Source organism: Sebastes fasciatus, chromosome 15 (assembly GCF_043250625.1).
Source record: "Sebastes fasciatus isolate fSebFas1 chromosome 15, fSebFas1.pri, whole genome shotgun sequence".
Lineage (NCBI taxonomy): Eukaryota > Metazoa > Chordata > Actinopteri > Perciformes > Sebastidae > Sebastes > Sebastes fasciatus.
The window spans coordinates 23,262,578-23,279,669 of NC_133809.1; the positions used below are offsets into that span (position 1 = coordinate 23,262,578).

A 17,092-nucleotide genomic window follows, 5' to 3' on the forward strand; every position below is an offset into this window, starting at 1 on the left:
TTCCCAGGGCTCCTCGATGTTCTAGTGTAATTTGAATAAGCATCCATCACATGTACTGCCCAACAACATACACACTGTTTTTGTTAACTGGCTCTCAGGTTACACTGCAAGGCAGAGAGGAAGTCAATCATGTTCTCAACAACTTTCTACTTTGTGCGTATTCAGTAACAGGTGGCACATATGACTCATTCGTTTAGTGTATATATCTTTATTGAACAAAATTCAACTTGCTGCAATTATTGATAATATAAAGGTCTACCAAATGTCAAAGAGGTTACAGATTATCACCAGTTAAATAAAATCATCATCTTCATTAAAATAAGTTTGATTTAAAATTAAAAAAATTAAAGTCTCATTACATTTTTCAAAAAACATTACCATTAATCAAGAAAATCATAAATTGTAGAGAAAAAAAGAGCAAGAATAGCAATATTTCCCTGAGCTTGGTTTTAAAACTATGAAGCATTTCTGGATCCGCTGGAACAACCTAGTGATGATTCCCTGTGAAAACAAAAACAACATAGCAGTCAACCATGCCATACCACAGACATGTCTCATACCTCTCCCTCACAAAGACTGGCAGGTCCTTTTGTAATGGCAACACCCAACTTACTTCAGTAAAGTGGAAAATACATGATGTTGTCCTGTCTCTTAACACATCTTGACATACTGGATTCTGAAGTTCTAGTGATATACACTCACAATATAGAGGGATATAATACTGTATAAAAAGAGATTATTTTTCTACTGTCCCACTGCCATGTCAAAGAAACATATTAGGCCACAGTCACCCTATCGGACAACATTTCGTCCCTGGGTCTCACCAGCCCGTTCTCATTCCCAGGGCGCCAAATAGCGAGGCGTTAAATACCATCACACAAGGCACCCATTGGCAAGGTGGGTGGGTCCAACAAACACAAGGCTTTCATCCAAAAGGCCGCTGTTTGTGTCCTGTGCGTCACGTTAAAATCAGCTGTTCGTGCATGTCCTGTGTTCCCAACGTTAATTTTCACTGTGCAATTGTAGTACTTTTAAGCCCAACCATGTAGTTTTTTCCTAAAGCTATATCTATAGTGTTTTTGTTGCCTATTATTGTTATTCAATTGATTGAGAGATCGATTGTCTATTATACAGGGATGAGAGAGTACCAAACAGGAACAAAGAATCTCACTGCCATGTCAATGTGTATGTGATCAATAAACTAAACTTGAACTAAACCTAAGCAAGTGTTTTTGTTTAATTCAACATTAAGGACGTTTACTGCGACCGAAAAGTGACGCCAAGGCAGTAAGATAGAGCTCAACTCTCTCCTATCTCCTTTGTCTCTCTGTCAAAGAAAAGTGAGGATTGCAGGTGTACATTACAAAGGGTGGAGCAAACAAATCACAGCTAAACAACTGAATGCTTTGTATGAAGCATGCACATGATGTTCCGAATGTGACGTTCAGAATGTTTAGGGGGAAAATTCCAGTGTGAATGCCAAGTAGCTATATGATGAGTTGGGATGAGAATGTGCTGGTGCCACGCATTAAGATGTTCGCTGTCGTTTGATTTATTGCATCGTATAACCCTGTGTGTGGGGAGATTCAGTAACAGCAGAATAGTGAAACCTGCTATACACAGTACATTGTTGGTGACTTTCATGACTGACTTAGCATCTCATAATTGAGAGAAACCTTACACTGAATTATGAGAGATATGAGAATTTTCTCACTCAACGTTGTGAGATAAAATATCTTGTAATTTTGAGAAAAGAATAATTTAATTATCAGTGATAAGTGATCTGTCAAAATGGTGTTCATTATTGACCCATTCGATGGTTGGTGTTGCTGAGGAAGCCCTTGGATCCAAGTTAACTTCATGCCAGCTGTTGATAATAGCAACAGTTCAACAGGAAATCAACTTGGAGCCATTGATGGTGTTTGTTGTATAATTATCTACCGGAATAAACTGAGCAATCTCAAGTAGATCAAAAGCAGCAACAATTTGAGTGACTTCAGATACCCAATCATCGCTGAGATATTAAAGATCTGCCTATATTTCTCAGTGACATCAATGACAATCAGTCATCAATAACAATGCCTTAGACCAAGGGGTAAGTACAAGCTCATCAAAGCAAGCAATCGAAATTGCTTGCTTTTCCTTTTCTTATCATTAGGCTATCATTGAAATATAACATGAAGTTAAATTTCATAGAAACATATTTTTTCTGCAGAATTATAGGAAGGTGTTCTCAGAAATATGTGAAATAATTTTGGAAACATTTTCTTAAAATTACAAGTTGTTTGGTCAAAAATATGAAATATGTCTCTTTAGTGAATGCAGTGCTTAGGTTTTGATATTGATTGATGAATGTAATTTTTCCACATTCCCGCAAACACCCGAACACACCACTGAGAAAAAGTTTTCAAATCAGTCCCTGTTCCTAACTGCAATGTCACTCAATGATCAAACTTTCACAAATTCTGTTCACTGTGATATATTACCAAACTCAACAAAGACCCACATCTCTGCAGGGATTTATAGAATACTCTGATATAAATGGCTGCTTGACAGGTGGTTAAACTCATTCACAACCTGTTGTCTACATAGTAAATGAGTGGCATTCAAATGCTGCAGGTGGGACTTAAAAAATGCAGACTCTGACTCACTGGCAGATGGTTCAAATCATAAATCAACCCTATCCCCAATATATTTCCTATTGGACCATTTCTCCATTAGTACCAGCAGATAGCAGTAAAGCTCCAGTCAGACAAGAGCACTACAGTACTGCATGTCCAAGGATAGATACAGTATATGCTGGGTGATGTCTGTGGTTTATAATGTGTACCATGTGTATGGTTCAATATGCAGCAGTTCATACAATCAGGATAATACATATATTAACAGCTGACAGTGGAATCTCCCTTTTAATGTTAAACTAGTCCACATAGACAACATGAAATAGTCATCACAAACAAATGTCATGAAACAAATCCATGGCAAAAATAGTTCACGTACCTGTACATTGTGGGGGTTGATCACTCCATCGATTTCCCTCACAAACTATTGCAGCGGCACCCTTTAACTTGAAACCATGGTAACAGGAGTACAGAGCGACCAGTTTGCCATTTGTAGAGGACAAAATAAAATCCCCGTTCTTTATCTTTCTTGGAGTGCCACACTGTTCCACATCTGGAATTGAGAGATAAATGTTTTTCATGTTAATGTGTAGAGGAACAATAAAACTCAAAGGAATTTGGATGATTTTTCAAATATCAGGATCAGGACTATAGCCCGACAGTTTCTCAAGCCCACCTCGGCTCTTCTCCTCTCTCCAAGCTTCCAAATTAATTGATGGCATATGATCACAAGGGACGTAATCGTAAGGGTAGTTCCCGAACTTGAAAGAATCAGGAGGGACTTCTCTTATGTCGCTGTTGTCACAGATGATCCGAGACAGAGAACCTTTTAAAAGCTCAGCCCTCTGTTGCTGGCTGAACATACCTTCAGCCTCCCACCAAAACCTGAAAAAATTTCAAATCAAACATTTCAATAACTAAATAAAGTCTTCAAAGTTGGACCAAGACATTTACTTTAAATCGTGCCATTGTGGTCCAAGGTGAGGTACATAATATTGATACATAAATCAAGCAAATATGAAAGTACCTATCGCCATCACGAAGTGCTTTCATCTGCTTTCCGATCAGGCAAGCAAAGAGGGGACCAGTTCTTGAGCCCGGCAACAAGTATTCAACCAGCCCTCCCAGCCATACGTCAATATTGTCAGGATGTTTGTAGATTTGGGCTATCTTCTCTGCAACCCTTGAGTTCCTCATAACCTCTTGGAAACCATCCAGTGTGTTAATACGCTCCAGTCCACAGAAGGCTCTCCAATCATTGTATCCTGAAAAGTAATTTCAGAACAATATAATTTAAAGGGACTGTTTGTACTTTTTAAGCGTATAAATGTACCGGGTCGGGACACATGCGCGCTTGCATATGTGCGTTCGCGTGTGGCCGCTGCCTCTCCTCCTCTGCCTGCTTGCCTTCACTCAGACAGCGCGTCTTTCTCGCTCAGCTCGCTGCACCTATAGACGTGAACGCGCTCACTACACACTGCAGAAGAGTTAGTAGCTCTGAGAATATCTAGTGAATGTACAGTGGACGTTTGTGCAGAAATAAATGCTGCAGCTCCTCCAGACCAACAGAGGTTTCCCGTGTCTTGTGAAGTGACGGAGCTCTACAGAGAGACACGTTATCGTCTCGTTACTGACCGGGTGCCGGTGTCTCCTCTGCTCTCTCCGGCTGCGGGCGGAGAGAGCAGGGAGACACGCTGCAGAGCCCAGGCTGAGGCAGGAAAAGCCAACACTAGGATCAGATCTAAATCATGTTCATGGAGAGACCTTGGTCTGGTCAGCTATCGTTACTGCCAAGCAGGTGAAATATAGAGTTATATTGTGCTTTTAGCTGACGTGTGTCGTCTCACTGTTTTGAACGATGCTCGTTCAGGTATATTTAGAGCGAGCAAGCGCGAGCTCGACGCTGACTTTCGTTGATTTCACAGCCACAGGTGTCGCTTGTTAACAAGCATTTCTGAAGGTTACAAATAGTCCCTTTAACAGTATGCTCATTTGCATTTTTCTTTCTTGTTGACAGTTAAACTAGAATATTGATACAACTCTCATATCTCTAGAGTTAATAAAGGGTTAGCTTAACTTAGCTGGAAACAGGGGAAAACAGTTAGCTAACTATCCAAAGGTGACAAACTTCCTACCAGAACCTCTAAAGTTCACTAATTAACACGCTATATCTCGTTTCTTTAACCTGTACAAATGACTAGAATAAAATATATAATAAAATAAGCATTCAAACGACAAGTTGTTTTCAGAGAGGATTATGTGCTGGACTAATTCTTGGCTAGCACAGCAGCCTGGTCTCACCAAATGGCGTATGAATAACACGGCAATTTCTTAAGCAATTTCGCGTGTTATTACTACTCATTTTTTGTTTTTTGCGTGTCATTTCACGCTCAGAGCAAGTGTTCCGGAAGTCAGGTGACGGGAAAGTCTGCATAGGGAGGACGATGAGGTGGATGGACGGGCCAAACAAACAAATAACTTTCACTCAGGAGACCGCTATTCATGTCCTGTGTGAAATCAAAAGTCAAGCGTTGACTTCTTAAGTTATATACAGAACTTAATTTACGTACAAACGTCCTTATTTTAACTCAAACCATGATCTTTTCCTAAACCTAATCAAGTATTTTTGTTGCCTAAACATAACCAAGTAGTTTTGTTTGAATTCACAACGTTAACCACGTATTTAATGCGACCCTGCGTCCGTATGTGACGAGTTGGGAATGAGAACAACGTTAAATGGCACGCGAAAAGCTTAAAATGTGTGACATGACAAGCGAAATGTCCTTAAAAGTGGCTCATCAATATCGATGCAGCAGAATCATGGATAACTTATTTTTTTATTCAATGCATTCTTCTTCCTTGTCAAAACCTGGTGCCTACATTGAATTACAATATAATGAAAGGTTATTATGGAATTTTGATGCCAAAAACATTCTGCCTACATCAGGTTTGAGTGAGTTGACAAAGGAAAGAACAAGGGAACTGTTTTTTAAACTTTTAGGATTAAACAGGGAATTGATTGTTGATTGTCACTCTGATTTGTCAGGCTTATCTGCATAGCACTGACTCAGCCCAGCACTTACCTGGGAGAGCATGATCTCGTCCTCTCTGCAGGTTCAGTGAAGCCAGGTCCATGAACTGTGGCTCTTTAAAAATGATCAGCCTGTCCGTTAACTCCTCTGTCAACAGCATGTTTGCGCTAATAGCTGATGCTGCAGTTCCCAATGCACCTCTCAGGGTTGGTTCAATTCCACCTAGACACGAAAACAGCATTGCTTATTTTTTTCGTAGTCAATATAAGACACAGGTTTATTTCTGTCGGATGCAGGAATACTCTAGTGCACAAAACAAGATAGCATAACAAGATTCCTGTTAACATTTAATAATTTAACAGAATGCTCACCTTTACTTTGCCTGTAATCCCTTATCCCAAGCAGACAGGGAAAACTGAATACTATATATATATATATGGTTGAGGTGAGTAAATTTTTTTCTGAATGGTTTGCTTTCTTTATACTGTTCAAAAAACAGGTTTGTATATCACTCCTAAGCTTGGATTTTCTGCTTCCCCTGGGCTCACCGGTGTCCAAACAATTTTATTTGAGCAAACGGGATGAATGGACTGTTGGGGATGAATACTCTGTTTATCATAACAACACACAGTTTCATAAAAGGAATAGACTTGTGCTCGGTGGTACGGTTACTGAACACATCCCTCTGTATCTTTACAGCAAGGTAAAAACTTCAGCCACTGGAGGTTGGCAAAAAAAACGGTTAAATGGTGTTAAAAAATACTATTAGGGCAGTCAATCAATTAAAATATTTCATTGCAATTAATCACATGATTGTTCATAGTTAATCATGATTAATCGCAAATTAATCGCACATTTCTAATCTGTTCAAAATGTACCTTAAAGGGAGATTTATCAAGTTTTTAAAAGGCTTACCAATATGCTTGCTTTATGCAAATGTACGTATATATTTATTATTGGAAATCAATTAATAACACAAAAAAATTACAATATTGTCCAGAAACCCTCACAGGTACTGCATTTAGCATAAAATATGCTGACTTGACTGACTATGACTATGCTGACTTGCCCCAAACTGCATGTGATTATCATAAAACGGCCATGTCTGTAAAGGGGAGACTCGTGGGTACCCATAGAACCCATTTTCATTCACATACCTTGAGGTCAGAGCTCAAGGGACCCCTTTGAAAATGGCCATGCCATGTTTTTCCAAGTTTGGAGCGTTATCTAACCTCCTTTACAACAAACTATAGTATGACATCCACTCTAGCTTTAAAACTGAGCCTGCTACAACCCTCGCAAGTTCCGTTAATGCATTAAATAGATATACTATACTACTAAATTCTGCACATACAGTAAGCTACATCATTTTGCACAGTGAACCTCAAACATCCTTCAGTGAAATAACAATAAGCAAGAAACTTGCTGGAGGTGGAGGGTTATTTGGGAAGCTTTTAGATGTTTGCATTGATAGCCACAATATAAGTTGTTTTGCTGCATCTCTGCAGCAGAGGTGGCGAGTGGTTTGGTTACAAAAACGAGAAATAAAATTGAAAAATACCAAAGTTTGCTTTTGATTTGTTAGCTATAAGTACGCCTTTAACTGTGCATCTCCTGTATATGACAGAAGAACAAGAAGTACTATCTAACACATAAGTATGAAATAAGTAATGAATAAGTAATGAATTGATATTTAATGGAAAAGTTCCCTGCAGTGTGTCAAATGGATTATTGCACCTTGTGCAACGAGTCTCCTGGGACTATAGGGGCACACTGGATATGTCATGTACTAGATATATGACACACAGTTTTCATTCTCTAGATAACTATAGATGTCTATTCAGTGGTCTAACATACAGGAGTCTCTTGAATTGCATGCAAGTAATTATTACACCAAGACAGACATTCATACCGAACAAAGTCATGCTGAAGCTGACCTAAATAGAGTATTGTTTAGTGTGCTTGCAGGAGACATTATTAGTTCCAATAGGCAGCTCCATAAGAGTGTACTGACCTTCTTTGACTATTCTCCATGGACTGAAGAATGTGTTGAACAGTCTCAAGTGGGGGAAGTGCTCATGCTTCTGGAAGCTCTCGTTCAGTCTCGAGAGGATCGGAGGGATGGTGGCGTGGCCGAACCTGAATGCAGCGGTGGCAAACACATTGGAGGCTGAGGGGTCTGTGGTGGGATCATATCCCCCATAGGGTCCGATGTAATGATCAAAAGCCTCCTGGCCGATGATTTTTGGAACGTAATCTCTCATGGTTATGATCTGGGAGTCAGAAAAGAGAAGGAGCAAAAAGAATCTCTTAGATAGTCATGAAAGAAAATCTCAAATGTAAGGATTACGTGCGTCACAAGCATGCCACGAAGCCACAAGAGATTGAATAAGAACGTAAGAGATTACGACGACATATTTGGACACTTGGAAATTATTAACGATATATGTGTATGCATCGAGCTAAAAGGAATTCCCATAGGTCTTCCAGTGAGATGAGTGTTTCAGTAATATCCCGAGCTCGGACAAATGATTGCACATTTGTTCCCTCACAGTTAACCGCAGAGAATTTCATCTGTCCTCATCACTATTTATAAAGGCCTCAGTTCACCACCTGAATCTTAACACATATCACACAAATGCATACCCATGCATGCACTCACACAGACACACATTAGAGGGATCACATGTGGCTTCCTCGTTTTCGATGCAAAACGGAGCATTGGAACCATCGACGTTTAACTTTTTTGTTGCATCGATGATACTAATGTAACAACATCTGCCTTTAGTGTAAAGACAGTCTGTTTAAGATGAACTTGTTAAGGCAAGAATGATGGCGTAGACTGGATAATTTAACTTCATTAGCTGAATCGACTCACTGAAGAGCAAGAGTTTCTAAAAAAGGGTTTGAGGGCTGACTTCAACCTTTACACTTAACAATTGAAAAACACTCACATTAAAATATAATACTCTAATGTGAGTTTATTATGTATTAGTGGAATGCAAGCAGCATTCTGCATAAACCGAAGCTGAGCCACAACATATCAACTGTGACAAGAAAACACAGCTTAGACTGACTCAGTCCTAAACCACAGTCCTGGAGATAATCCTGGTCCCATTTGAGGAGCAGTCACCAGGCTGCAACGTCAGTCTTTCTGAGATGAGCAGTCTTTCTCTTCACGACTTAAAGTTAGGGGAACAGTCATCCATGCAGTGGTGGAGAGTAGCAAAGTGCATTTACTCAAATACTGTACTTAAAGGAACAGTGTGTAACATTTTGAGGGGATCTATGAGCAGAAATGGAATATAATATTCATAACTATCGATTACAATATTTAATCGTGATTAATCCCATGATTGTCCATAGTTAATTGGGGTTGATCTCAAATTAATTGCACCGTTTTTATCTGTTCAAAATGTACCTTAAAGGGAGATTTGTCAAGTATTTAATACTCTTATCAACCTGGGAGTGGGGCAGATATGCTTCCTTTATGCAAATGTGTGTATATATTTATTACTGGAAATCGATTAATAACACAAAACAATGACAACTATTATGCAGAAACCCTCACAGGTACTGCATTTATCATAAAGGAGGTCAGAGGTCAAGGGATTCCTTTGAAAATGGCCAATACGTTTTTTCTTTACCAAAATTAAGAGCAAATTTGGAGCATTATTTAGCCTCCTTCGCGACAAGCTAGTATGACATGGTAGCAATGGATTCCGTAGGTTTTTCTAGTTTCATTTGATACCAATATCTTCACTTTAGCTTTAAAAGTGAGCCAGCTACAACCTAAAAATCGCAAATTGCGTTAATACGTTACTTTGACAGCCCTAATAACTATGTTTTCATTAGTGAATAATCACCTGAAACTAAGCATCATTGTGTTTTCGTTAGCTTACAATGAGTCCTTCATATCTAAATAGGGAGCGGGTCCTCTTCACAGAGTCCGCCATGTTGCTCCACCATGTTTCTACAGTAGCCCAGAACGGACAAACCAAACACTGGCTCTATAGAAAGCCTTTCGTGTTTTACGTTACCTGAAGGCCACTGTAGTTCTCCGACACGCTTGTGAAACTGCGATAACGTGATTCGCAGAATGCAAAACCGTGGTACCGCCAGCCGATGTCTGACTTCCGTTGCTCCTGAAGTAGTGTTATTATGGTAAGGATGGCCTCTGAGTGATGCAAAAGGGGTTACCACGGTTTTGCACTCAGCGGCTCACGTTACCGCAGTCTTGGAAAGGGATGAATGAGTGGAGGGGTACTGAACACCACTAGATGCCGCCAAATCCTACACGCTGTTGTTACGGTCGCCGAGGTGACCGTTCGGTATTGTTAGTATTGTATTGTGGTATGTTGCTGTGCGGCGCTGTTCCCTGTGTTCTTTTTCTCTTGGTGCGTCCAGCTGTCCCGTCGCTCCAAGACGATGTCAAGTCTTGGAGATTCCCTTCGGGGCCACGCCTCCGGAACGCTCTCAGGGGGATGCCCTTTGTTTCCCGCCGTTTGTGGTCCTGCCTCTGCCACGACACAAGTGATTAGCCAATCACCAGCCGGCTGGGCCGAGGGGGAAATAATTAAAGGCCAGCTGTGACCAGACCAAGGCGGGCAGTGATTTCATTTGATCTGTTCCCCGTGCCTCTCGACTGTGTGTGGAAACTGTTAACTAGAACCTGTGTATAAGTCCACTGGAGTCAGTGGACTTTAGATTGTAATATTAGCTGTTAACTAGTTTGAGGTACTCGTGTTTAGTATATTTTGCTGTGAGTAGAACAGTTGTTTGAGTTGTCTGCTGGTTAGGCTCGTTCAGGGCTAGGGTGTGTGCCTTTTTGTTTCCTCCGTTTCGGCCACCCCTAAACCCTCGTTTTCAGTTGTACTAATTCCATCCATTGTATGTGTTATATTGCTTTAATTTCAATCACTAATTAATAAACAAGTGATTGCCTGATAACATCGGCTCAAATGTTACTTCCTTTACCCCTACCCCACTCCGGGTTGTAACATAAATGGGGGCTCGTCCCGGGATATTAATTATTCCCGAGAATTTCTTGTTTAAATTAATTAATTGATTGTTTGCACCGGGGGTGCTATGGCGTTCAATTTAGAGCGTTTTCTTCAAACCCCCACCCGTGATCAACTTGCGCTGTGTAGAAAGGACGACCTGTTAAGCATAGCCAGCCACTTCGGTTTCTCGGCATCGAGGCAGCTAATTAAGAAAGAACTAAAGCAGTTAGTGGTGAATAAACTTGTTGAGCTGAGGGTGATTGAGATGTTGGCGCCTGCAGAGTCCAGTATGCAGGAGGAAGTCGCTCTGGCTGAGGGTGGAACTCCCAGTACTGTGGCTGAGCGAGAGCCGAAACCAGCCCCGGGTATTGCCTTCGAGGCGGAGGGCCGGGTTAAGACGCCGGTTACTCTCCCTCGATACGATCCCCTATCGCCTGGTTCTGCAGGATCTCGAGACGAGGCACGTTTAAAAGTACGCCTTGCTCGTCTCCACCTCGAGGCTCAGACTCATGCGCAGGAACGTCAGGCAGAGCTTGACTTCCGCCTGCAAGTTAAAAAACTGGAGATAGAGGCAGATAAAGACGTAAGGTTACGTCAGATGGAGATTGATTTACAGAGGGAAACTCTTACGGCAGAGGCAGCTTCTGCGTCAGCTGGCTCACCCTCAATGCTCGCTAGTTATTCACCAAGAGCTTTTGACATTAGTAAAAACATCACTTTAGTCCCACAGTTCCGAGAAACCGAAGTGGACTGTTACTTTAGCGCCTTTGAGCGCATTGCGCTGGCTCTTAAATGGCCTGTTGAGATGTGGTCCCTACTACTACAATGTAGGTTATCTGGTAAAGCCCAAGAGGTAGTAGCAGCGCTCCCTCTTGAGGCTAGTAAAGATTATGACACTGTGAAAGCCGCCATTCTGCGCGCCTATGAATTGGTGCCAGAGGCTTATAGGCAAAAATTTAGAGCCCAGAAAAAGTCCGCCACCCAAACTTATGTGGAGTTTGCGAGGGATAAGGGAAGTCTCTTTGACAAATGGTGTTCCGCTAAGGAATGTAATGATTTTTCTGCCCTTCGTGAGTTAATGTTGTTGGAAGAGTTTAAAAATTGTTTGCCTGAGCGCATGGTTGTGCATTTGAATGAGCAGAAAGTAAACACTCTGTCTGCTGCAGCTGTTATGGCGGATGAGTATATGCTTACACACAAGGTTACGTTCACTTCGTCCTCTTTTTCTGACAGGCCTCGTTTCGTTCCCGCTGCCTCTGTTGATAGAGGTCCTAGCAGAGCTCCTCTCGTGCGCAGAGAGGAGAGGGAGTGTTACTACTGCCACAAGGCCGGACACGTCATTGCAAATTGTTTGTTATTGAAACGTAAGGAGGAGCAGCAGCCGTCTCCGGCTGTGCGCCAGCCTAAAGGCATCGGCTTAATTAAATCAGGGCGTATTGGAAATCCCACAGACCCGTGTGATGATGATAGTCCTGATCCCTGCTTCAGGCCGTTTATTATGGAGGGCTTAGTGTCGCTAACCGGCGCGCCAGGTGATCAGCGTCCCATACAGATTTTGCGCGACACCGGGGGTTCCCAGTCTGTTATAATTGCAAAATCGTTACCATTTTCAGAGCAATCGGCGTGTGGCTACAGTACGATGCTCAGTGGAATCGAAATGGGTTGTGTTCCGCGGCCAGTGCACCGGGTGCATGTGCAGTCCAAATTAATAAGCGGTTTCTTCCCGGTAGCGGTCTGCCCGGCGTTGCCAATCCGTGGCATCGTAATGTTAATGGGGAATGACATTGCCGGGGGTAAGGTGACGCCTACGCTTGAGGTGTTAGACAGGGCACCGATACTCTCTGTCAGCCCAAGACTCGCCGCTAACAGTGATGAGTCGGAGCTGCTGGCTTTGTTCCCGTCGTGCGTAATTACGCGCGCTCAAAAACAGAAGCGTGCTGCAGAGAGTGACAGGAGTAATGATGTTGATCTAACCGACAGTGTGCTGTTGAAAGTCCTTGCAGGTGAGACCGAACTAGACGCCATTGTGACGTCCCATTCTCCTCCTAAGGAGGTAAAAGAACAGGTAAATATTAGCACCGCATCTCCTGAGCTCCGGCTGCCTGTAACTCGGGAGCGGCTCATCGCTGCTCAAAGGGCAGACAAAAGCCTGAGGAAATGTTTGTCTGCCACGGTAAGTGATGCATCCAGTAACCCTGATGCCTAGTATTATGTGGACGATGACATTCTCATGCGTAAATGGTCTCCCACGATAACTGCTGGAGTGGAGTGGAATGTCATCCACCAAATTGTTGTTCCTGTTAGTTATCGTGGGCATGTTTTAACTCTAGCACACGAAAGCCCGTGGGCTGGGCATTTGGGAGTTAACAAGACGTACAACCTCATTCTGAAACACTTCTTCTGGCCAGGGTTAAAATCTGAGGTCGTTAACCATTGTCGCACTTGTCATGTTTGTCAATTAGCAGGTAAGCCAAACCAGACCATCCCGCCGGCACCGCTGCGCCCGATACCTGCTATCGGTGAACCATTTGAGAGAGTCATAGTAGACTGTGTTGGGCCACTACCGAAGTCGAAGTCAGGTAATCAGTATCTACTTACCATTATGTGCGCCTCCACTCGGTTCCCTGAAGCAGTGCCGCTGCGCCAAATAACATCCAGTTCCATAGTTAAAGCGCTGACCAAGTTTTTCACTACCTTTGGTCTACCAAAAGTAGTACAGACTGATCAAGGCACCAATTTTAAATCCAAGCTCTTCGGACAGATTCTTCAGTCCTTAGGGGTAAAACATGTGATCTCCAGTGCCTACCACCCAGAGTCACAGGGCGCGCTGGAGCGTTGGCATCAGACCTTGAAATCCATGCTGCGTAAATACTGTCTGGAGTCAGACAAAAGCTGGGATGAGGGTATTCCGTTTGCGTTGTTTGCCGCCCGTGAATCCGTACAGGAATCTCTAGGATTCAGCCCAGGGGAGCTTGTTTTTGGGCACGCCGTTCGCGGCCCTTTAAAGGTGCTGAAAGATAGATTCCTCGTGGCTGAGTTGTCCGAGGAGAGTAATGTGCTTGACTACGTAAGTAGATTCCGTGACCGTTTGCATCACGCTCGTAGTTTGGCGAGAGACGCACTCGCCAGCTCCCAGGTGGAGATGAAAAAACAGTTCGACCGATCCGCTGTTGCCAGACACTTTGAAGTGGGTGACCAAGTGTTGGCTCTGTTACCCATTCCGGGCTCTTCCCTCTCTGCGCGTTTTTCCGGACCGTATAGTATCCAAAAGAAACTTGGTGAGACAGACTACGTGATAAATACTCCTGACCGAAAGCGCAAAACTCGTGTTTGCCATGTGAACATGTTAAAAATTTATCACTCTCGTGACGTGAAAACTCGCTCCCCAAGACAGGACCCCTCTCCAGTAAGTGGTTGCTCCGCGCTCATTGTAGCCGAAAAAAGTCCTGGTGACGAGGATGGCTTGGCTGTACGCCCCTCCTCACAGCACAGTGCGCGGTTACCAAATTCAGAGATGCTGAAAGAGTTACCACATCTGCTTAATCATCTGAACGCAGAACAGCAGCAGGACATTGTTAACTTAGTAGCTGAGTATCCGTGTCTTTTTGGTGATGTTCCCACTCGTACCACGGTACTAGAACATGACATAGATGTAAAAGATGCCCGATCAATTAAGCAGCACTCTTATCGTGTTAACCAGATTAAAAGAGCTGATGAAAAAAGAGGTAAGATATCTGTTGGAAAATGGCCTGGCCAAGCCCAGCACTAGTTCGTGGAGCTCCCCCTGTTTGCTGGAGGCTAAATCAGATGGTTCACCCAGGTTCATTACTGATTTTCGTAAAGTAAACGCCGTCACCGTACCCGACTCATATCCGTTGCCGCGGATGGAGGATTGCGTGGATAATTTAGGCACTGCTAAATTTGTCACAAAATTGGATTTACTTAAAGGTTACTGGCAGGTGCCGCTGACTAAGCGCGCGTCAGAAATCTCCGCCTTTGTAACACCAGACCACTTTCTTCAGTACACTGTCATGGCGTTTGGTATGTGCAACGCTCCTGCCACTTTCCAGCGGTTAGTAAACACTGTTCTGGCTGGTGTGGCCAACTGCAACGCATATCTCGATGACCTGATGGTTTACTCTTCTTCCTGGTCTGAACACTTGCTCAGCTTAACTGAAGGGCTCAGTCGTCTTGCGCGGGCCTCTCTCAAACTGAACTTAGCCAAATGTGAGTTCGGGAAAGGCACCGTCACGTATTTGGGTCGTCAAGTGGGTCAGGGTGAGGTCCGGCCCATCGAGGCTAAAGTTAGTGCGATAGCCGAGTTCCCCGTTCTAAGCACCCGACGTGCATTGCGGCGTTTCCTCGGCATGGCAGGGTACTACAGAAGCTTCTGTAGGAACTTTTCTGCCGTGGTCCACCCACTGACTAGTCTCACGAGTCCCAAGGTAGAGTTTAAATGGACTCCGGAGTGCCAGCGTGCATTTGAAAGTGTAAAATCCCTTTTGTGTCACGCGCCGGTCCTCGCTGCCCCCGATTTTGCCCGACCTTTTAAGTTGGAGGTAGACGCAAGCGCCGTGGGCGCAGGGGCTGTGTTAATGCAGGAGGATGCAGATGGGATAGAGCACCCTGTCAGTTATTTTTCGAGAAAATTTAACCAGCATCAGTTCAACTATTCCACGATTGAGAAAGAGACGTTAGCGTTGTTGTGGTCGTTGCAACACTTTGATGTATACCTCGGTTCCTGTACTCTGCCCCTGGTGATTTACACAGATCACAATCCGCTCGTGTTCTTGTCGCGGATGTATAACCACAACCAGCGGCTCATGCGCTGGGCCCTGCTGGTACAGGAACGCAACCTTGTGATTAAACATAAAAAGGGTTCAGAAAATATTGTGGCCGACGCCTTGTCCAGAGGGTAAGGAGTATTGGTTGGATGTGAGGTTGTGACAACTCCGGTGGGTTTGTATTTATGTGGGGGGGTGTTACGGTCGCCGAGGTGACCGTTCGGTATTGTTAGTATTGTATTGTTGTATGTTGCTGTGCGGCGCTGTTCCCTGTGTTCTTTTTCTCTTGGTGCGTCCAGCTGTCCCGTCGCTCCAAGACGACGTCACGTCTTGGAGATTCCCTTCGGGGCCACGCCTCCGGAACGCTCTCAGGGGGATGCCCTTTGTTTCCCGCCGTTTGTGGTCCTGCCTCTGCCACGACACAAGTGATTAGCCAATCACCAGCCGGCTGGGCCGAGGGGGAAATAATTAAAGGCCAGCTGTGACCAGACCAAGGCGGGCAGTGATTTCATTTGATCTGTTCCCCGTGCCTCTCGACTGTGTGTGTGGAAACTGTTAACTAGAACCTGTGTATAAGTCCACTGGAGTCAGTGGACTTTAGATTGTAATATTAGCTGTTAACTAGTTTGAGGTACTCGTGTTTAGTATATTTTGCTGTGAGTAGAACAGTTGTTTGAGTTGTCTGCTGGTTAGGCTCGTTCAGGGCTAGGGTGTGTGCCTTTTTGTTTCCTCCGTTTCGGCCACCCCTAAACCCTCGTTTTCAGTTGTACTAATTCCATCCATTGTATGTGTTATATTGCTTTAATTTCAATCACTAATTAATAAACAAGTGATTGCCTGATAACATCGGCTCAAATGTTACTTCCTTTACCCCTACCCCACTCCGGGTTGTAACACTGTACTTTAAAGTAAAATTTTGATGTGCTTGTACTTTACTTGAGTATATTACTGTAATAGTATGCTGCTTCAGTTGGAAGCTTCAGTTTACAAAAATGTCATGTCTAGTTAGGGCTGTTTGTTACATCGCAGATGAGTTGATAGTTGTTCCAACAAAGAGTGATTTCCCCTCTGGCCAAAGAGGGAAAATGTTCTATATTTCACAAAAAAATAAAAACAGGGAAAAGTCCAAAATGTCATTACAAATGTAGGTACTGTATCAGAACTTAGTTTTTTCAATGATCATTTATCTTGTTACCCTTTGGCGGGGCCCGACCTCTGGGTTGGGAAGCACTGGAATAAACTGCCTCGAGCGGCTACAAAAGTTAAATGCTGCATCAGTAACAATCTAATAATGTGAATGTGATATATAGTAATATATCAGTTTCTGGGGCAATCTTTCTGCATATTTAGTACTTTTACTTTTCAAACTTTAAAGCTTGGGTTGATAATTTTGAGAAACAGGCTTATTACAGTCCTGGGAGAGCCACATATACCGGATTTTTGTTCTCTTTTTGTCAGAGTATTTAATTTATTGATTGCTGTTGGGATGTATTTCAATTCATTAGCAACCCTAGCTTTAATAACACTTCTTTACTTTTAGTTAGGTAGGATTTTGTAGATGCTTTTAATATGGCATTTTTAGATTGTTGTATTGTTACTTTTATTTAAGTAAAGGATCTGAATACTTATTCCACCGCCACACCCATGTAGTA

The 17,092-nt window shown here is 43.1% G+C and overlaps 1 protein-coding gene across 1 annotated transcript in view; it reads right to left on the minus strand.

Annotated features, from left to right (window-relative positions):
• Window positions 1-212: 212 nt before the first annotated feature.
• Window positions 213-17,092, minus strand: part of tpo (thyroid peroxidase) — a 32,579-nt gene continuing 15,699 nt past the window's right edge. Inside the window, exons 8-13 of the mRNA XM_074661394.1 lie at window positions 7,668-7,926; window positions 5,705-5,875; window positions 3,649-3,886; window positions 3,298-3,506; window positions 3,001-3,174; window positions 213-501 (exon numbers count right to left, since the gene is read on the minus strand). Of these exons, the coding sequence (XP_074517495.1) occupies window positions 488-501; window positions 3,001-3,174; window positions 3,298-3,506; window positions 3,649-3,886; window positions 5,705-5,875; window positions 7,668-7,926 (1,065 nt within the window). The 3' untranslated portion in view covers window positions 213-487. The remainder of the gene's footprint in view (window positions 502-3,000; window positions 3,175-3,297; window positions 3,507-3,648; window positions 3,887-5,704; window positions 5,876-7,667; window positions 7,927-17,092) is intronic.